The sequence below is a fragment of the Marmota monax genome, unplaced genomic scaffold (genome assembly GCF_021218885.2).
Source record: "Marmota monax isolate L192 unplaced genomic scaffold, Marmota_monax_Labrador192_F-V1.1 WCK01_AAM20220418_F8-fsc00087, whole genome shotgun sequence".
Classification (NCBI taxonomy): domain Eukaryota; kingdom Metazoa; phylum Chordata; class Mammalia; order Rodentia; family Sciuridae; genus Marmota; species Marmota monax.
This window is the reverse complement of record NW_026693476.1, coordinates 2,667,027-2,689,006: the sequence shown is the minus strand read 5'-3', so window position 1 is coordinate 2,689,006 and position 21,980 is coordinate 2,667,027. Positions and strand designations below refer to the sequence as shown.

The 21,980-nt window shown below is 44.5% G+C and overlaps 1 protein-coding gene across 1 annotated transcript in view; it reads left to right on the top strand.

The window, feature by feature from the left end:
* Positions 1-14,100, top strand: part of Ptgfrn (prostaglandin F2 receptor inhibitor) — a 73,047-nt gene extending 58,947 nt beyond the window's left edge. Inside the window, exons 7-9 of the mRNA XM_046458297.2 lie at positions 5,009-5,116; positions 8,800-9,105; positions 10,576-14,100. Coding sequence (XP_046314253.1) covers positions 5,009-5,116; positions 8,800-9,105; positions 10,576-10,742 — 581 coding nt within the window. The 3' untranslated portion in view covers positions 10,743-14,100. The remainder of the gene's footprint in view (positions 1-5,008; positions 5,117-8,799; positions 9,106-10,575) is intronic.
* Positions 14,101-21,980: the final 7,880 nt, after the last annotated feature.

The window sequence follows — 21,980 nt, the reverse complement described above, 5'->3', positions numbered from 1 at the left end:
TCACATACTGTAAAAGTCACCCATTTAAAGTATACAGTCCAATAGTTTTTAATATATTTAGTGTTGTATAACCTCTCTAATTTCAGAAAGTTTTCATCACTCCAAAGGAAACCCCGTTCCCATTAGTAATCTGGCCCAATCCCCATACTCCCTTTCACTTGGAAACCCCTGATCTACTTTCTGTCTCTATAGATTGGCTTCTTGTGGATATTTCCTCTGAGTCAAATCATTTAGATTGTTTTGACTTCTTAGCTACTCTGAATAAGGCTGCCATCAACATTATTATTTGAAAGTAATGCCTCCCGATCTGGAGGTTGTCATTACTTTCTTATTGGTGTCCCTTGAAACACTGAAGCTTTCAATGTTGATGAAGTCCAGTGTATCTGTATTTTTGTTGTTGTTGCTTGTGTTTTTTGGTGTCAGATCTAAGAAACCGTTGCCTAATTTAAGGTCATGAAGACATATGCATGTTTCCTTCTAAGAATATTTTTAGTTTTAGCTCTCACATTTACAGCTGTAATCTGTTGTGAGTTAATTTTTGTATGTGGTGTGAGGAATGGGTTCATCTTATTCTTTTGCATGGAGATATCCACTCGTCCTACCACCATTTATTGGAGAATCTATATTTTTCCTTTGTCAAAAATCATTTAATAAAAAACATAAGTGTATATTTCTAGACTTTCACTTCTGTTCCAGTGATCTTGTATTTCTGTCCTTAAACCAGTGTCATCTTATTTGATTATTGTAGCTTCGTAGTTAGTTTTGCAATCAAGAAATGTGAGTGTTCCAGCTGTTCTTTTTCAAAATTGTTTTGGCTACTCGGAATCCTTTGCATTTCCCTGTGACTTTTAGGATCAATCTATTAATTTCTATAAAAATATGGATTGTGTAGAACAATTAGGAGAGCATTGCCATTTAATAATATTGCCTTCCAATTCATTAATATGAAATGTCTTTCCATTTAGTTAGGTCGTCTTTAATTTCTTTTGCTGGTATTTTGTTTTCAGTGAACAAATCTTGAACTTCTTTTGTTAAATTCATCCTAATTTTGTAATTTGTTTTTTAAGCTGTTGGAAATAGAACCACTTTCTTAATTTACTTTTCAGTTTGGACATTGCAATTATAAGATATACAACTGATTTTTGTGCATTGATCAATTTCCTGCAACCTTGCTCAACTTGTTAATTAGTTCCAATAGTTTTTTATTCCTTACAATTAATTTTTTCTTTACAATTTTTAAAATAGGAGATCATGTTATTTGAGAATATGATTTTACATCTTCCTTTCTGAGGTGAATACCTTCTATTTCTTTTTTGCTTGATTTCCTTGGCTAGAGTCTTCAGTACCATTTTGAATGGAAATAGCTCAAATGGACATCCTTATCTTGCTCCTAATCCTAGGGGAAAAGCATTCAGTGTTTCACCATTAGGCGTCATGTTATATCTGGGTTGTGGGGGTGCTTTTGGCAGGGGAGGGTACTTGGGATTGAATTTAGGGGCACTTGACCACTGAGCCACATTCCCAACCCTATTTTGTATTTTATTTAGAGATAGGATCTCACTGAATTGCTTAGTGCCTCACCGTTGCTGAGGCTGGCTTTGAACTCATGATCCTCCTGCCTCAGTCTCCCAAGCCACCAGGATTATAAGCGTGTGCCACCGCACCCAATTAAATCTGGGTTTTTCATAGATGCCCATTATCAGGTTGAGAAAGTTTTCTTCCATTTCAATTTTTTGAGTGTTTTTTTATCATGAAAAGGGTATTGGGTATTGTCAAATGCTTTTTCTGTGTCTGTTGAGATGGTCGTGTTGTGTTTGTCCTCTATTTGTATATGTTTTGTTATCTGTAGGAGTCAATTCCATCATGTTTGACATTTGTTATTTGATCTTTCTTGTAAACTCTTCTGTGGAAGAGGGAAGACATAACATCTTCTGTATGTATTTCTGGGTGAGGAATGGATATTGAATCTATTTCTTGGTTTTTAAAAACTAAATATAACAGATAAATTCACTGTGCTTCCAGGTTGAATAGACTGCCTGAGGTTTCTATTTTTAATCTGTGGAGTTGTCATAGCCAGTTCACATTTTAATTAGAAGAAGCTGCCATCAAATTCAGTACCCAGCACAACAATGTAGCCCTAAGTAGCCCCCAGCAAACATTGATTTGAAACCGGAGCCTTTGCTTCCTAAAAATCTGCAGTGCTCCCTAAGACCCACAACAAAGAGTCCTCCCAGTGCCCATCTTCCTGGCCCGCTGGCAGGGCCCTGGCCTCTTTATGATTGAGACCTGTTTCTCAAGGGGCCTACTAAGTCATGACTTTTGCTGACTCAAGTGTCAAGGGAGAAATAAGATTTAAATGTGATGCTTTAGGCATTGGCCTTTGAAAAGAATATTAGTGAATTTTTTTTTCTCTTTCACATGGAAAATTTGAAAACAGAGTAAAAGAACAGAAAGAAGGAATCCTGTCCTGCGACCAGAAACTAATTTGTGTTGTTTATCCTCCTAGAATTTTTCCCTTGTGTGTTTTCTTTACGACTTTGAGATCAGGCTGCGTATATAATTTTATGACCGGCTTTCTTTCCCCTTTAATGTTAGAAGATAAGCATTTTTCCCGTTGCAATAAATTCTAGGTAAACACTAACTTTAATGAGTATATACAGTAGGATTTGCTTAACCATGACCCTTTTGACAGACATGCGGATGATGGGCAATTTTTTGCTTTCACAAAAACATTGCCATTAAGCCTTTTTCTGGGGCTGGGGGTTAGAATATGGTTTGCGTGAATGTTTGTATTTAAAAAAGCTAAGTGGTTTCCGTACTCTCTGCAGACCAGGAATCAGGGGACCCCTAGTGACTCTGGTTGTTCACTTAAATTCTCTGTGCCAGTCTATCATCTGTGAAGTTGACCAGACAAATCCCCTCACAAAAACAGCATTACCACAGAAATTGACCATAATGAAAATATTTCTAAGCCTGGGATAATGACCCATATTAACAGTGAGCTGTTGATTTCGTTAGAAGGAAATCGACTCCTGTGCCTCCTTCACCACAATGAAGGCCTTCTTCCCCATCCTTGTCTGCATTGTGAGCCGCGGCACAAACCGGCTCTTGATTCCCACAGCCACGTCCAATGGGGAAAATGAGAACTGTAACTTGTGACCTAGAAGACATTTGGGGTTTTCTTTGGAAATATAAAGAAAAAGTGACATTTGTCCAAACTCGATGAGTCTTTTTTTGCTATTTCAAATTAAATAGAAACATAAATCTATTATGGGTATTTCTTAGCATTTTTTTTTTATTGTGTGTTCTCTTAAAAGGGGCCCGAATACTTTCAAGAAAGCCCCTGATTGTAGTCCCATTTGTTACTGTGAAATTCTTATCTGAGAGAACAATGTAAGAGCTGTTGTTCACCATGGCCACGACTACCCTGCACTCGCAGATGGCCACCTGTGGCATAGAGCACCCCAGTCATCACCACAGACCTAGCTCAGTGCGGTCAGCCCAGTCCTGCCCCTCCTCACTACAGGGGCTGAGAGCTGAGCAACGGAGGAGTTGATGTCCAGAAGAGGGCCGAGTCCTTGTCCTCTGGCTTTCATTCTTTCCCCCCTCTGCTGGGCCATCGTGTTCCCTGTCCCGGCTGCTCTCTGGCTAATCGGAACTCAGTGGTTCCCATCCACGGCTGCCTAAACCCCGCTAGTGTTCCATATTTTATAACCATCCTTTACCTTTCTCCCAGGAAAACACAAACTATTTATATAACTTAGTGTTAGGAAAGGAGTCTAATGAATTTGTCTTAGTAGTTATCAAGTTGAAATGAAAAAATAACATGGCAATTAATTGCCTCATTAGATGGTGTGACCTTTTGCATGTGCACACTCACACACTCTGTCTCTCCCTCTCTCACACACACACTCCTTTTCTCCCCATGGTCATTTCTTCTGGATGTTTTGTTGTTGATGTTGTTTTAATATACTTTCGGGTATTCTTTCCTTTCTGCTAATCTGAACAAGAAAATAGTAACATCTGTGTTCTTTTAACGAGTTTTGGAATCCACATCTAGGGCCATCTATCATTATTTCCCAGGAACTCTCAGAGGAATTCCATAGCACTGATGTTCTGGAACCTTCTTTCAAGTCTGCCTGTTCCTGGGTTTTAGGAGCTGTGATGATAAGGTTAACATTGACTTCTTGGGATCAGCTTGGCTTAAAATTGTGAAATGCTGTCACCTAAGAGGGATTCTTAGATAGGTTAAAAGTAATCATCATATTATAGTGTTCTCAGGGAGGTATGGGAGACAAATCCTGCCCGAGTCCAGGGCTTTCTGTTTATTTGTTTCTTACTAGACTTTGTTTTTTAGAGCAGCATTTGGTTCACAGCAAACTTGAGCAGAAAGAAGAGTCCCCATGTGCACCCTGCCTTCCTGACTTGGATAGTCTTTTGAAGGACTATCCAGGCTGCCTCAATTTCCCCTGGCAGCCCAGAGCCCTACTTCAGTACTTTACAGAAACATCATTGTTGGCATGTCTGAATCTTTACTGGATTTCAGCTTTTTAACAGCAGGGCCCCTGTCCCCAGCACCCAGCACAATGCAGTGAGGTCTCTCATACTATTAGGACCAAAAAGCATCTGTGGTTCAGTCCCTGTCCCTCTGTTCTCCAAACTACCCTGGCCTAGAGTGAATCACCATGAACCAGAAATAACCCAATCTGTACCAGGTGGGGATGACCTTCAAATGAGATTTTATCAGAAAACAGGTAAAGGGAAAAGCCAGAAGCAAAAGTAGCTCTTTAGAAAGAGTTGTATTTTGGCTTCATCTTAAGACAGGATTCATTTGGACATGCCTAATGCACACGTTGCTTTGTATAGAAGAAAGGCACTCTTAGAACACTTTTTTTTTTGTGAGTTTTCAAACCAGTTCCCAGGAAAGGGAACCAATTTAGATGCCACCAAGAATGGAATTTGACAAAGTATGAAAGAAAATAATAGGGCTGACCTTACTTTCTTGCAGGTCCCATATTTAATGCCTCGGTGCATTCGGACACTCCATCAGTCATCCGGGGAGATCTGATCAAATTATTCTGCATCATCACTGTTGAAGGAGCAGTGCTGGATCCAGGTACCTCCCACCAACCTATCCCCTTCCCCTTTCCCAGGTTGCCTTTTGAAAATTATTTTTCATATCAATCCCCACTGTGTTATGCAGATGTCGGGGGAGGGCTGGGGATTAGATTGACTATTTATCCCCACTGCCTGCTTGGTACTGGTTTGGTTGATTGGATGCCTGTGTCTGTTGGGTGATTTGGAAACATGTTCAGACATCTGAACCTGAGTTGTGAGGGCAGGCAGTGGGTCCCCTCCAGGCTTGGTTAGACTGCTGTGAAACATACTTGCAGAGTTTAGTCTTTCTCTGTTTTTTTTTTTTTTTATTCATTTATTCATTTACATATTACTGAGCTCCTTCAATACATAAGTGATGCTGGAGATGTTGAGAATAGAGGAATATACAAAATATTCAAAGTCTTTCTCCTTGGAACTTGCAACCTTGTTAAGGACAGAGGCAAAATGAGAGCCATTAATGCTATGAAGAAATACAAAAGAATAAGAGAATAGTAGCAAGTGACCAGGCAGTGCTATTATAGAATTTTTAGGAAATTTTTATAATACTTTTCTGCACAGAAAATATTAGCATTGCCAACAGGTTGCTTAACAGCTGTAGGACCCATTCATTTCACACCTTTTATCCTTGGCCCCACTCTTGCATCTGGATCCTTAGGGCCTGAAAGAACCTTAAATGCAGGGTATCTCTGTTGCTGAGCATGGTTATACCTACCTCTGCCTTTTCCCAAAGACTTCGTGAAGAAGCATCTTGCTAAGGGCTGCCCTTATCTCCTCTACCCACTTTGACCCTGGACATCAATTGTCGTTCCCCCTCTATCACAAGCAGAGCCCTGGTTTGGGGCAGATTTGCACCTTGAGAAGTCCAAATTATGCAGAGTGCTCACATTTCTGTGTGGAGACAGCTGGAAATGTGGTTCTGGGGGGAACAAGAATCAGGTTTCTTTCTGTATGAAGGGGCTATGCTAATAATGCAAAGGGAGTGAAGCCAGAGTGAGCACCCTGGGCTGGGCACCGGGCCCTTCTGGCATCTGGGAGCAGAGGTTTGGGTGGCCGCCACCATCCAGGTGGATGTCTGGCTCCTGCAGGACCTCCAGTTGAAGGTTCAAGTGGTAACTAGTTCGGGATTTTCTGTAAATGACCCAGTAAGAAGTATTTTTGGCTCTGTGGGCCAGATGGTCTCTGCAGCAGCTCCTCAAATCTGCCGCCATAGCAGGAAGGCGGCTGTAGATGAGAATGTAAACAAATGGGCATGGCTGTGTTCCAGTGGAACTGTATTTAAAAACAGGTGTGGACTGGATTTGACCTGAAGGCTGTAGTTTACTGATTGACGTCAACACTGGCTCTCTTAGGAAAGCTGAATATGGATGAGCTTTAGAGGTAGGAAAAAGATGTCTGTGGGTACTGTGAGATTACATTTGTGAGAAAAGGAAACCAATGGATTTGGTTAGTTCTTTTCATGGGGGTAAGAAAGGAGGGGCCTAGGCCTTAAATGAGTAGGCTCGACTTTGCTGAGATGCCATTTTTACCCTTAAAGCTCACGTATAATACACACACAAAAAAAATTTTTTTAAATGTTCTTTGTTGGTATATGAAAAGGGTCACCAGTTGTAGATTTAATATAAAAATCTTTTCCTCCAGTGTAATTGCAAAAGCTATATGTATCTGATATCTTGCAGGTCACAATTTTTCAGAACTTTGCACTCTTGGACTATGTAGGTGGAGGATTCTGAATAATTAAACACAAGTTGTAATTTAGTATTTTTTCATGCATCCTATGGCTTGCAAGGGAATTCCTGTTGGGAAAGGACGGTTGCATAAGTGGGCTGAGAGCCAAGGCACTCCTGTGCCAAGGTGGGGAGGGGGCAGCAGAGCACAGCCCTTCTGGAACGGTGTCTCAGCTCAGGCCCTCCCAGAAGCAAAGCTGAGATAGGCATGCAGTGATTCATTGAGGGAGCACTCTCGGGAGAATACTGCCAGAAGGGAGGGGATCCAGGTAGAATAAATAGGGAAGAAGGCAGTGGAGATGTGAATTCAGAACAAGTCTACCCCCACCGGTGCTCTTGTGAGGGACCAGATTATTGCCACCTGGAGCCAAGGGACTGGACTTTTATAATCCTGCAGTGGTCAGCTGTTGTCTGGTACAAGTGCTCAGCATCTAACACCTATGGAAGCAGAAGCTCAGGGCACCAGCAGCATCTGTACAGATCACATGGCCAGTGAGTGCGGGTGCCCAGATTCTAGCCCAGGTAGCCCACCCTGCAAAGTGCAGTGAGCAATCAGGAGCTAGAGTCTGGGCACAAGCAACGGGAACACTGCTGTGTCTTCTGCTGCTGCTGGTATCCACCCAGCACATGGAGGTGACAGCGGCATTGAGTTAAAGTTTCCACTGAGTTGTGAGTCTGACTCGGTTGCTTGTTGGGCCCCTGATGCTGTGAGGGTAGGAGGCAGCTCATGGTACCCACTCGACCCCTGCAGAACTGGTCTTGTTGAATAGAGACAACTTCACACTCTGGGAACAAAATCTTATCATCAAGTACTACAGTGGCTCCTTGGGGACAAAAAAGGAGATATTGTGTTTTCAGAGGGAATCAGAAAGGAATTATCATTTGGATGATTTTGTAGAAATTCTGGCTTTTAGTTTGATTTACAGTCTTTTTAAATGTGTAATCATCTGAACATCACTTATTTGCTTTATACTATACTTTTCGAAGTTATTAGTGTACTTTTACTAAATGAATGAATGTTACATTTTGTTCAGCAAAAACTACCCTCTTTAACATTTTATATAAACGTCTTGTCAAGTGGATTTAAGATGGAATGATGTTTGTGGCTTATGGTCCTTACTTGGCTGCTGGATGACCTCAGAACTCACCCAACTGATATTAGTTGATTTCAGTCAAGAGGAAGAGGTCAGGGGTTTTAGGACATGTGCTTGGTTTTCACATTCTCTGACAATTACCACTGTGCCAATGTCTTCTTTCTCTTATGCCTGTATTAATTTATTGGAGGCTGTTAGAGCCTTAATTTTGCAGAGTACTCTACAATCCAGCAGCATTACTCCCTGGGACTGCTAAACTGTGTTCAATTTTCTCAGCTTGACATCTTTTTCCTCTTGTTTTGAACTTAAGTACTTCTACAAAGAGGAAGAAGAAGAAAAAAAAAAAAAAACCACAATGAACAATAAAATCTAAACAGTTTACAACTCTAAATTTTGTGCCGTTCATTTTGTGTACATTTTGTTCTTTATGACTTTAGTGTCTTCTCACTCTTGTATTCTTCTGCCTGAAGTGCCAAAGGACCCTGCTTTCTTTAAGAGACAGAGCGTGATGTCACTGCATACCAGCTTTACATCCTTTACTGTCTCTGGGAAGCACTTTGACTCATCTTCCCAGGATTCCTTGGGATTCCTTAGGCTGGGTGGCAGCAGCAGGATGGGTAAGAGGCTGGACCCTGGGGCTGGATTCCCTGGGTTGAGCTGCACATGCTGCTCCCTCTGGCTGTGTGACCTTGAACAAGGTGGTCTCTGTATAGAGGGCAAATACAGTGGTACCTTTATCACAGGGCTGCTGTGAGGCTGTGTGGAGCCGAGCAGGCCTGTGATAAGCGTCATATACGTGGGGGCTACTTGCATTAGTTCTGCTCACTGCGCTGATCCCAGGGTTTTGGCTTGGTGATCCACAGATGACATGGCCTTTGATGTGTCCTGGTTTGCTGTACACTCCTTTGGCTTGGACAAGGCTCCTGTCCTCCTGTCCTCCCTGGATCGGAAGGGGATTGTGACCACTGCCCGAAGGGACTGGAAGAGTGACCTCAGCCTGGAGCGCGTGAGTGTGCTGGAATTCTTACTGCAAGTACATGGCTCTGAGGACCAGGACTTTGGCAACTACTATTGTTCCGTGACTCCGTGGGTGAAGTCCCCAACAGGTTCCTGGCAGAGAGAGGCAGAGATCCACTCCAAGCCCATCTTTATAACTGTGAAGATGGATGGTAAGAGTGACACACAGACCTTTCTCTCTGTGTTTGGGGAATGTCCTCTCTCTGTTCCATGCCACAGCTGACAGAATCCAGGCTTCCAGGGTTTGACGACTGTGCCGTAACGTGTCCAGCCTGCTTTCTCTCTAGGCCTGGCCTGGGCCTACAGCCAGAAAGCACAGGCAGCCCTTGCCAGTTCCCAGCTTCGCTGCCCCTTGCTGGTGGCACCAGCACGAAATGGTTTTCAAGATTCATTGGAAAGATTTTCAAGGCTTTGCCATAAATTCTGTGGAAACTACTAGGCCCTGAGGTTGGCGTGGATTCTGCGGGGCAGCAGCAGAGGGCGGCATTGAGAGGGAGGGTCCCCGTCTCCAGGTGAAGCTGTAGCTGGGGTGCCCGTTTGCTGTGCTTCTTGGAAAAGGGAAGTCCCCCTGGTATCATAGGCACACGGTGACTTCACAGAGCCCCGAGGTAGGAGGGCGATTCCCAGCCTCCCCACCCCAGAGTCAACCTACTCCATGGTCAGACCTCCATCCCCCGAGCATGCCAGGGCAGTTGTTCCCAAGAAGTATGTTTCCCCTGCAAAAAGCTTCCGAAAGTAAATGTCAAAAGGAGTAACACTGTGGAGAGAGTTAAAATTCGAGTGCCTCCACGGACCAGGAGAAGCCTTGGGAGTGTCTCCCTAGTGAGATTTCTGTTTGGGAAGATGGACCTGGGAACTCCAGCTCTTCCAAAATCGTTAGCCTTCCTGATCCTTTTCCTCTCTTGTAATCTCTCATGAGGCTCTTGTGAAAACCAAACCACACCAAAGGTAAGGCACTTCGTCCAGTAGTGGTATCCATTCACGGCATCTAGCAAGGAGGAGAGTTGGGGCTTCCGGGGTGCAATCTCAGCAGTGCATATCTAAAATCTCAGCTTGTGCATATCTAAAACTTCTGTCATCTATACCATATTTGCATCGTAGATATTCCTCGTTTGAAGTAACTCCACATGAAAAACCCAGATTTACCAAACAAGGAGGGGAGTGATTATTCACTTTGCTAGATAATTTACTATAGTGTTACTTAAAATAGCTCCCTTAGTACACTTCAGTTATTTGATGCATGGAGTTGATTTATGCACAGTTTTTTTTTTTTAAGGATGCATCTGCTGCTGAACGTGCGTTGCCCTTATACTGACTTTTAAAAATCAATCTCCTGCCAAAACCCCAAAAAGCCAGCTGACATTCAGAAGCATTGAATGGAATCTTTTTTTTTTCCTATAACACAATCCCCTCCCCAAGAACTGGGTGTGGGGAGATATTTGTGCATTTTTTCCAACTAACGTGGTTGAGCTGCTCCCATGTGAGCACCGTGCTGGGTGCTGGATTTATGACATCTGATCCCTCAGGGAAAGCCCGCTGAGTGGGGCAGACAGGGCAGCAGTAGTCCCCAGGGGCCTCCCTGGCAGCACTAACAGCTTCCCCTTTTGATCTCTCCCTGCCAGTGCTGAATGCCTTCAAGTATCCTCTGCTGATCGGCGTGGGTCTGTCCACGGTCATCGGGCTCCTGTCCTGCCTCATCGGGTACTGCAGCTCCCACTGGTGCTGCAAGAAGGAGGTGCAGGAGACGCGGCGGGAGCGCCGCCGGCTCATGTCCATGGAGATGGACTAGACAGCCGGACTGGGAGTGACAGAGGGACAGTGGGGGTGAGAAGAGGACAGTGAGATTTTAAAACCAAGTGTGTTACACTAAGACCAGTCCTCTCTAATCTCAGGTGGGACTTGGCGCTCGCTCTCTCTCCTGCATGTCAAGTTCTGAGCGCGGACCTGTCTACCAGCACACGGCTCTCCTTCCCACGGCACTTTCTGATATATAACAATTGAGTGTGTGTTTTCCCAACTGCAGTTTTTTAACGGTTAACCTTTGTCTAATTTTTTTTCTCCTACTGGCTTATCGATCCTCCGACTTGTGTGTGTCGCTCGCTTTTGTGGCGAGGGGCTGCGGTGAGGAAGGGGTGATGGCATTCAGAGTTCTTTACCTCGGGCGAGAATGTGCCTGCCACCTGGGCGCCCGGGTCCTCGGTGGGGGCTCCCATGAGGACAGCTGCTGTGACCCTCGACCCCAGCCTAGAGATGCCACAGGCCTGTGCCCACGGCTGATCTGTGGCTTTTCCTACTCTAACCCATGCCCCATTTTCCAGGGCGTAGACTACATTTGAAATCTAAACTTGGAGTATGTCACTTCTCTTTGAGCCCAAGTGCATTTTTTTCTTTTTGTCCTTCTCTGCCCCTCTTCCATTTCTTTTGTATTTGCTTTCTGTGAGCGTGCTGAAATGGCAGCCCTGGAATCTGAATTTGGCTTTCCACCGAGCACCTTATCTTGCCACCTTAGCCTTAAGAATGAATATGAAGAAAAAATACACAGCCACCTCTGTCCAGGGCAGTCAGAAAGTCTGCGAGGAAGAGAAGGTTGGGGACAAGGAGAGGGACAGACGCTTTTGCCAATAGTTGTGAGGCCTCTGTGCCTCCAGGGATCCTAGGAAGTTCGATTCACACAGCCCGAGCCAGGGCGCCAGGGCTGTGCTGGGCCGTGGAAGCCCCTCCATCCCCCGCTTCTGCCCTTCCTGAGAGGCAAAGGCGTGGGCCACCAGGGGGCCTACAGGGACCCACAGACATGCCATGTCCTTCACACCCCACTTGGGCTCCTTCACATGAAGGCAAATTGCTGCTTGAAGACTGACTGACTGAAAGGAATCTGAAATTGCCCAGAGGAGCCGTGCGCTTTCAATGACCTTTACAGTCCTTCAGGACTTTTTAAGATCCCCTGCAGGGGGTCAGTGAGAAAGGGTATACTTTGTGGTATGTTTGCTTTCCTATTAGGAACACGGAGGAAACCCGGCAATTTACTGTCATGTGAACAGCCTGTAAAGTAGGATTGAGAGCAGTCGCTTTGCCTGACTGCTTCCATCAGGAGTAGGACAGCCGACAGAAAGAGATCTTCCGGGTCCCTGACTTCTTCATTAATAGTGCACCCCTCTGAGCCTTGGCTCCCTGAAGTGTCTGGCCCCCTGCACGGCACTGGCCTTCCAGAAGCTTCCAGTGGGGTTTTCTGAGGCTCACTGGTGACTCATGCCCTAATTGCAATCCTCTGTGCTTTTATCCTGGCTCTGAAGGCTCTAACACTGCTCTGTCTTCCAAAGGGGGAAAGAAAAAAAAAAAAGATTCGTTTGTTTTGAGCAATAAAGTAATACAAAATGATGGCCATTCATGTGCAGCTCTTTGTCACTGTGGGCCGGGTGACTGAGCTCCTCCCAGCTCACCAGCTCTCCTTCCCCTCTCTTTTGCTCTTGATTGGTTCTGAAGTGCTTGCTTATCACCAAGTTGCCCCTGGAAGCAGATTTCCACCCAGTTTTTGCTTTTTGTTCTGTGCACCACGTGGACCGCCCCTATGACACACGCTGTAGGTCATGTCATGGTTGCAGCACGGCCGTCCCAGGCCTGGACCCCATGGTGGGAAGACTGGGAGCAGGTACGCCCCACCCAAATGGGAGAGAGAGAGGAAGAAGAAGAAGCCTCGATGGCTCTAGATTCGGGTATTTTCTCAATGTCATTTCCCAACTGTGCTATTTCAGAGAAGGAGGGACACGGGTGATTGTACAAGCAGGAATTAAGGGAGAACAACGATAAATTGGTGCTATAGTAGTAACAGCTAGTGCCCCAGGGCCCTTGCAGTTACCATAGGAAGATTCATTGTTGCAGCGACGGCTCTTCTTAGTAGGAGATGGGACACTTAGCTTTGGACAAGACCAGGTGGCCCCCAGGTGTGTGTAAAACCAGGGACCAGGTCACACCAGGCACTTAGTGGTAATAAAAGGGACGTGTGGTCACAGATCATACCTTTCCCTTTCAAACTGATGTCAAGGTTCAAGGCTGAGTCGTGAAGGCACTGGCCTTCCCCCTTCCCCCATGTCCATTGGGCCAGCCTAACCACAAGTCACCTGGGGGCTGGGCGAGGGGCGAGAAATTCCAAGACATTGCTGGTTCCTTCCAGAGATGTAAACTTGCCTGGGATGTGTGTCCTTTTCAAAGTGTGAGATACACTCTGGTACCAAATAGGGCTCCCATGTCACAAAGTGCTCTTCTGGGAGAGGCTCCCGCCAGCGGTACTGTATGAGCAAAGAAGGACCTGGCCAGGCCTCCCGCGGATGAAATTGCACTTCTTAAAGCAACTTTAGAGAAGGTTGGGTGTTTTGTTTTTTTTTTTTTTTCCTAATCACAAAAATATTCCCCCAAAGAGCCTGAATGATGTTCAGATAGAAGCCTCAAAATTGCTTTTAAATTGTTTACTTTATGATGTTTACAGACACGTCTCACTTTTTTAAAAAGAGAAAAACGCAAAACTCTGGCTTCCTAAACAACTTTTCAGATTTTTTCATGGGACGGTGGAACTCTGACTCACCAGCTGGATTAAATCTTAATTTAGAAATGTATTTATGTGTGTATGTGTGTGTGTGCGTGTGTGTGTTCGTGTGTCCCCCCTCCTAGCCACGTGGCTCCCTCCTGCCCAAACCTCTGTCTCTTTCCCTGGGGGCTCTTGCCTCCTGCTTTGCAGACTGCCTGCAGCCATGATATTGTCACTGACATCTGTGAGCCAAAGACTGAGCCTTTTTTGGCAGGAACAATAAGCAATACTATACAACTTGCTACTTTCAGAAAACTTTTTTTTAGCTTCACCGATGACAACAGAGGAAGAAGGGAACTGGGATTTGGGTAAGTTCTCCTCCGCTGTTTGACCAAATTCTCAGTGATAAATACATGTGCAGATCACTAGGAGAACAAGGTTGACTTTCTTTTTTTAGTGTGGCACATAAGGATCTGCAGAATTTTCAGTAGAAAAAAAGAAAGGGTCTTGTGTATTTTTGTCCATATCCAATGTTATATGAACTAATTGTATTGTTTTATACTGTGACCACAAATATTATGCAATGAACCATTTGTTTTTTATTTCATTAAAGGAAGTTTAATTTAAATTGAAGTTGTGTGAGGAACTTGATGTTAGCCTCTGTTATCTGTTTGTGGCTGAATCCCAGTTGCCACCTTAGCACTTTGTGATCTCTTTGAACCCCACAAAACATTATGGATTTTCACAAACTAGAAGAAAAGAACTGGATCTCATAGGGTCCGTGTTGAGGTTCCCGCCAATCAGAACGTTAAGGGCAAGGATCCTGTTACTTAGGGAAGGTCTCTTGGTCTTCTGGTGAATTCTCATGACCTTATAGGCCTCCTTTTAGGAAAGAGAAGTTAGATATTGTTCCTCTCTGCAGATGAGGAAACAAACACCAAAGCTCTGTGACCATATGGTGACTGGAGCACAGAGGTTTTTCTGAGTCACAATGCAGTCTGCAGCCAAACAGGGCCATAAGGTACTGACCTCCGCAGTGTACAAACAGTCCTCTTCCCCAGACCACTGGCTTCAGCAGACCTGGGCAGGAGCCAGTGCTGAGAGCTCCACTTCCAGGCAGGCCACACTGGGCTGGCCACCGCACTGGGTTGGCCTCGCCTGCCGACTCTCCTGTTGGCCCCTCTTGTGTCCCCTGTGTCTTTTGTGTCCTGCTCTGGGCCCACCTCGTGCTGTGAGTTATTCAAGGGCTGGGTGTGTGTCCTAGTCACTCACTGCCCCGTGACTGGCCTTGTTCCAGTCCTGGAGGAGGTACTCAGACTTCATAAACACACAGTTCAACTGTCTGCAGTCGAGAATGACCTGTCATTATCCGCTTGTCAGTGAACCAGGAGGATCCGCTCGTGTCAAAACCCTGATGCAGTCAGAGCTGGCCTGTGGCAATGCCCTACCCTATTAACCCGACTACTAAACCCATTCCTTCCTCAACTTAAATGAAAAGCAAAAACTTAACTTGTACACCTACCATGTGCCTGGGCCTTTAAGCACAGGCACCTGCCACAGTGGCCTTGGCACCTCCCACTTGCTGGCCTGGAAACCTCTTTCCACCTGTCTAATCTGGGCGGCTTCCAGCCCCAGGGAGCCTTTTCCTGCCCTTCCAGGCTAAATGAGGATCCCCTCACCGAGTGGTCTGGTGGTCTGAGAGTGTTTTGAGGATTGGGACCGTTCAACACTGTGGCCCCAGTACCAAGTTGTGATAATAACTAGCACTGGGATTCTTACAAGGTGCCCAGTATCTTGTGGGTGTGGTCACAGTCTGAGTCACCCCGAAGGGGGCTGCAGCAGAAGTTCTCAAATGAAAGCCACTCCCATTGCCTTTAACCTGCAGGCCAGTGTGCCTGGCCCACTCTTAAGATTTTATTATTTGGTATGGCAGGGCCAACAGATCAGGAGGCATGCCACACTGCAGAGGGTTGAGGGACAGACACCTGGGGAAGCAATAGAGGAGCAATAAGGTCGATTAATTAGAAGGAAAAGCAGATGAGAGCCTTTGTGGTTCTTTTCCCAGGAAGAAACTGGAAAGTCCAAGTAAGCAGACTTAGGAATGGCTAAGTTGAATGATTTCAGCATGTTCTGGGACATAGGAACTGTCCCTGTCTGGGACATGACCTTGGGGTGATTAAGGCACGAGGATCAGGGTCCTGAGTGTGATAGAGAAGGTGGCGGGTGTGAGCTCTGGATTGGTTGGTTTGCATAGCAAAGGCAAGTTCTCTGTTGAGTCCTTTACCCTCTTTGTAATCGGCTAGCCCCAGGAGGACGGTCTCTCCAGAAGAAGCAAAACTTCAGATGTTAAAGCACCGAAAAGCTAGATAAAATGACATGGTTAGTACACACTGACCGTTTGGGGCTTATAGGCTGCTGAGATAGGCCTACGTGACCCAGCTCCACCCACAGAGGTGCTGCTCACCTGGGTCATCTCTGTTCTCTGTATTCCCAAATCTATTTGTGCCATAATTATATAAATTTATTTAATAGCATGTAAACCACCGAAATGTCAACATTAACGAAAGTCATCAAGAAATATTCTTGCCAGGTGCAGTGGCACACATTTATAATCCCAGGAACTCAGAAGATCTGAGGCAGGAGGACTGCAATTTCAAGACCAGCCTGAACAACTTACTGTGACCCTACACAACTTAGTGAGATGCTACCTCAAAAAAACAAAAGGGGCTGGGGTGTCGCTTAGTGGTATAACACCCCTGGGCTCAGTCCTTCTGTAGGAAGGAGGGAGGGAGGGAGGAAGGGAAGAACTGTTGGTAAAACTGGATATCCATATGCAAAAGATTGAAGTTGGACCCTTCACACCACACATAAAAATTAACTCAAAGTGGATTAAAAACTAAATGTAAGACGAAAGCTATAAAAATCCTAAAGTAAAACAAGGGGAGGGGGAGCTTCGGAACGCTGCATTGGCAATGATTTCTTGGATATAATACTAAAATCATAAGCAGCAAGACCAAAAATAGATAAATGGGACTATATCAAACTTAAAAAAACTTTTGCATGTCAAAGGAAACAATCAACAGAGTGAAATTGACCAGTGGAATGGGAGAAAATATTTACCAACATATGACTGATAAGGGGTTAATACCCAGACTATGTAAGGAACTTTGTTGTGCAGCCAAAAAAAAACAACCCAATTAAAAACTGGGCTAAGGACTTGAGAAGACAACTCTCCAAAGAATATATACAAATGGCCAACCAGCACATGAAGAGATGCTGAGCATAAGTAATCATAAGAGAAATTCAAATCAAAACCACAATGAGATATCACCTGACAAGTATTGAGATGGCCCACTCTCAAGAGAAAAGTGTCATTCTTGTGCAAGAACGAAGGGAAATTGGAATATGCACTGTTGGTGAGAATGTGAATTGGTGCTGCCATTATAGAAAAAATAGGGGGAATTCTTCAAGAAATTAAAATAGAATTACCCAATGATTCATTAATCACACTTCTGGGTACATATATCCAAAAGAAGCCAAAGTCATATATCAGACATTGCATGTCTATGTTCATGATGGCATTCACACTAGTAAAGAGGTGGAAGCAACCTCAATTGCTATCCACAGAAGAACAGATAAAGAACATGTGGTATTATACAGCTATCAAGAAGGATGATTTTTCTTACATATACTACCATGTGGATGAACCATGATGACATTATGCTAGTGAAATAAACCAAGTCCCAATAACAAATATGTATGGTTCCTTTCATTTAAAGTATCTAAAATAAAATGTATAGCAACAGAAGGTAGAAATGTGGTTGCCAAGAGCTGGGGAGGGAAAATTGGTGTGGAATTTCAGTGTTGCCAGATGAAAAAGTTCTTGAGATCTGTTACACAATGATGTGTATATAGTTACTAATAAACTGTGCATTTAAAGGGGGTTAAGATGATGAATTTAATGTTATGTGTTTTTTAACCCACTAATTTAAAAAAAGAGGTATCAATAAAAAAGATGACTTCTCTGGGAAGACTCAAATTGCTTTTTTGAAAAAAACATGCTACCAAATTAGGTATAGGCAAAACAACTATAAAAGACTGAGGGTGGCCAGGCACCATGGTGCATGCCTGTAATTCCAGTAGCTGGGGGGCTGAGGCAGGAGGATTGCAAGTTTGAGACCAGCCTCAGGAACGTAAGGGGACCTAAGCAAATCCTTGTCTCAAAATAAAAAAATTTAAAGGGGTAGGGGATATAGCTCAGTGATTGAGCACCCCTGGGTTCAATCCCCAGCACCAAAAAAAAAAAAGAAAAAAAAAAGAAAAAAGACCAAGGGTGGAAGTAGGAGATAACCAACCCGTGAAGAATTTTATACTTCATTGACTTAACAATTTTTAAAGTTCTTTCTCCCCTTGAAAAAAATCAAACCTGAAATTTTTAGACAAGACAACATAGGTTTTGTCTGTGCGAGAAAGTGGTAAGACACTCCAGGCTACAGACCCAAGTTCAAAGGAAAGACCTGGGTCAGTGTCAAGAAATTGGTGAATAAATGGGCACGTGTATGGTTTAGGTGGCAACAAATGTCTTAGAGACATGGCCTTGGCTTTACCTGTAAGTTCTCCTAATTGATCAACTAAAAACCCTATGGGCTGGAGGTGAAGCTCAGTGGTAGAGCACATTCTCAGCATTCATGGGACCCTGGGTTCAATCTCCAGCACCACAAATACACACACACACACACACACACACACAAACTAGCAGCCCTGAGTAATCTGACTCCAAAGTCTTTGCATGTTCTTAATCACTATACCAGCCTGAGTGCCTGGTATTCCAGACATTCAGTAAGTATTTGTTGAAACGCTAGAAAGATGAATAAGAATTAGAAACTACCCTTAGGAAACGCACGGTCTTAGGAGAGTCGTGTGAATAATTGATTACTATACAAAAGTGAAATTATACAAGTTCACTGACAGCACAGAGGGAGTGGTGAGCCCTATCCAAAGAGCTCAGGAAGGTTTCACAAAGGAGATGCAGACCCAGCTACTTAAATTTTTAAACAAAAAGACATTTAGCAGGTAGGGATGAGGCAAGATTTTAAGCAGAAGGAAGAGTGTTGGCAAAGTTAAAGAGGGAAACACTGGTAAGACAGGTCCAGAGGAATACAGATGGCCCTGTACTTCTGAAAGTGAAAGTCCAAAGGCAGGTAGCTTATAAAGTTCACATCAAGGAGTCTGAACTTGACACTTTAGAAATAGTTGGGGAGCCTCTGGAAAAGTCTGGTCTGAAAAGCGCAGAACTATTTGTATTTTAGGTCTCTCTGGCAGCAGGAGAAGGGGGAAGGACAAGGCTGGAAAACCGAGTGTTCTACATTAGTCCAGGTTTAAAAAAAAATGAGGACCCCCAAGTGTGACAGCAACAGACAGAATCACTTCATAAAGGACTTAAGTGTTGGGCACAGTGACAAGCCCCTGTAACCCCAGCTACTTGGGAGGCTGAGGTGGGAGGATCATGTGAACCCAGGAATTTGAGGCCAACCTAGCAACATAGTAAAACCACGTCTCAAAAATAAATGAAATAAAAATATTTTAAGGAGAACTGATAGGACTTCATTACTGGATGTGGATGCAGCATGGCGGCCAAATTGGAACCGTGTGTCTGAGTGGAAACCACCATGGACAATCAGTGAAAGAGAAAAACAATGGTTTTGATGGTAGACTCACACTTAAGTTTTCTAAAGGGCCTTCAGGTGGAGCTGTGGGGCATCAGCTTGGTAACTGGTCTGGAGCTCAGGGGAGACCCTGGGGTTGGAAGCCTCTGGGACGGCAGTGTACACCTGAGGAATGGGAGGCCGCAGTGTCAGAGGTGCCTGGGGACGAGGACCCAATGAGAAGGAACTTCTGCAGGCGGAAGGGAAGACCCTGCAGAGAGTGGTATCAGAGGAGAGGAAAGAATTCAAGTAGGTTTGCCAGTGGCCAGCTGTATCTCATGCCACACAAGGACCAAGTCAAGAGAGCAATGGGCACCGTTGTGACCTTGGATGTTTGCATGAATCCAAGCCCAGATTTTAATGGACTCCAGTGCCAGCGAGAGAAAAGCAAGACAGAGGGTCCACCCGGAAACTGCAAAGTTTGAAGAGAGGGGTCAGAGGCACTGATGGGGTTGTTGGAACTAGGGTAAGAATTGGCGATTTAGTAAGAAGCACTTGAGCTGAGTAAGCAGTGGAGAGGCGTTTGTTCCTAAGCGGGTGGGAGGTACCTTCTCCTTCCTCCACCCCCCTCTCTTTGGAGCCTACACTGGGCCCCACACATTGTTCTCATCAAAGTTGTCAGTTGATCCTGCATAGGAAACTTAAGGAATAGCCCTTCCCAAGGACATGTTTGCTTAGAAAACAAGAGAGTGCCCAGGAATCCCATCCACTGCTCCTTTGTTTCAACAGGAAGCCAAGCAAATCCCTATTCCCCAAACACACCCCATGCCCTGGCTTTTGCCTCTGCTCACAAAAATCTAGCTCATGCTTTTTCCCATAGATAAAGTGTTGTTGCCCACCTTAAAAAACCTCTTCTGCCTTGGAGAAGGAATTGTCAGCTCTAGTGAAGTCGAGCCAGACAAAAGTAAGAGGTCTGGAGCAGAGACCTGGGTGCCCTCCTCCCTCACAGGGCTGAGCCACACCTGGGCTCAGTTGCATGAAGGGGTCGACTGAGACTGCTGTGGTCCCATCTAGTGGGATGACAGCTTGATGCTCTGGCTACATGTAGACCTGAGGCTCAGCTGCAGGGCTTCCTGTACATTGCTAAGTCCAGGACCTGTAGAGTAGCAATCAGTTTAACCTCAAATACAAAAACTTGGATAGGAAAAGGGTCAAAATAATGATACGCTTCCTGCTGACTGTTTATAGATGTTTTCCTGCCTCCTCCAACCACTCATTATCCCACCCTTTGCCTTCCAAAATTCATAAGTAGCAAGCTAGCAGATGTGTTGAAGTGAAGAGGTGCCTTAGAATCCAGCCATTTTCTACTCTGTGATTTGGGGGACAGGTGAGTCCATGACAAAAGTCTTAGTTTGCTCATCTATGAAATGGGATTGGCAATGCCGACCACACAGTGGTGTGAGTTACCCTATAAAACTAAGCCTATGAAGTGCCTTGCACAGAACCTGGTATATAAGGTCCCTGTTTATTCCTGGGGCCTAAAGGCTTATGATGAGAGACCACAATACTTGCAATTTCTATAAATCTCTGTAACTAATTTTGGAGCACATCAACCTGGAAAAAAAAACTCTTTTTATTAATTTTGCAGAAAATGGAACAGAATTTTCCATTTTTGTGCATTCCTGGTTGCTTTGTCCAGTAGTGGCCCTCTCCCTCCCTCCCTCCCTCCCTCCCTTTGGAGCAGGAACCACATTTTACATTCCTTTCAGCTGGTACAATTGCAATGCAGTGATTCCCAAGGCAATAGAAGAACTGTCTCTTGCCAGCTCTATTTTTTTCTTTCTTTCTTCTACTTTTTTTTTCCTTGACAACAAAAAGCTTCTTTTTTCCCTCTAAGAAAAGAAGCGACATCACCCTGTCAATGTTAAATTCTGGCAGAAATGGAGCCACTAAAATAGAAAGAGGAAAAAAAATATTTTGGCAACAGCCAGGAATAAGAAGTTGCATAGCCTTCACTGGGTTGTATATATTTCAGGGTTGCGGGTACTCTGTATTCTTGGCAATGACTGTCTCTGTGGTTAATGCTTATTTCTAAAACCATTCTCTTTTTGGTGCACATGGCAAATTGATTGTACTGACCCCCAGGTTTTACTTACATCTTTCCCTTTGCCATGTCACTTGTCAGTTCCCCTCATTAAAGATGCAGAGTCCTATTAACTCATCTCTTGCATTTGGGCTTGACCACGTGACTTGCTTTGGACTGAGGTTGTCAGTGGTCATAATGTAAGTAGAAGCTTCAAAATGTGCCGAGGTGGCCAGGTGCCGTGGTGCATTCCTGTAATCCCAAAGACCTGGGAGGCAGAGGCAAGAGGAGCACAAGTTCAAAGCCAGCTTCAGCAACATAGTGAGGCTCTAAGCAATTTAGCAAGATCACGCCTCAAAATTTAAAAAAATAAATAAATAAAAATAAAAAGGGCTGAGGATGTGGCTCAGTGGTAAAGCACCCCTAGGCGAAATCCCCAGCAACAAAAACAAACCAGCGAAAAAGGGCTGAAGTGTTTTCACTAGTTCTTTTGGACCCCTGACATTATCATGAAAATATGCAAAAGCCACCTGGGTGGAGGGATGTGAGACACATGGAAGAGAGCTAATGTGTCCAGTCAAGGCCCTCCTGGACCATACTTCCCCTGAACCCAGCTGACCCACAGGCTTGTCAGTAAAAATAAGTATTTACTGGTAGAAGCATGAAAGCTTTGTGTTTGTTACACAGCACTTACTAACTGATACAGTGCATTTGCCCAAGACATTGGTGTGTAGACGTGACCCATGACTTCTCGAACTGAAACAGTGAATGTATTCTTGT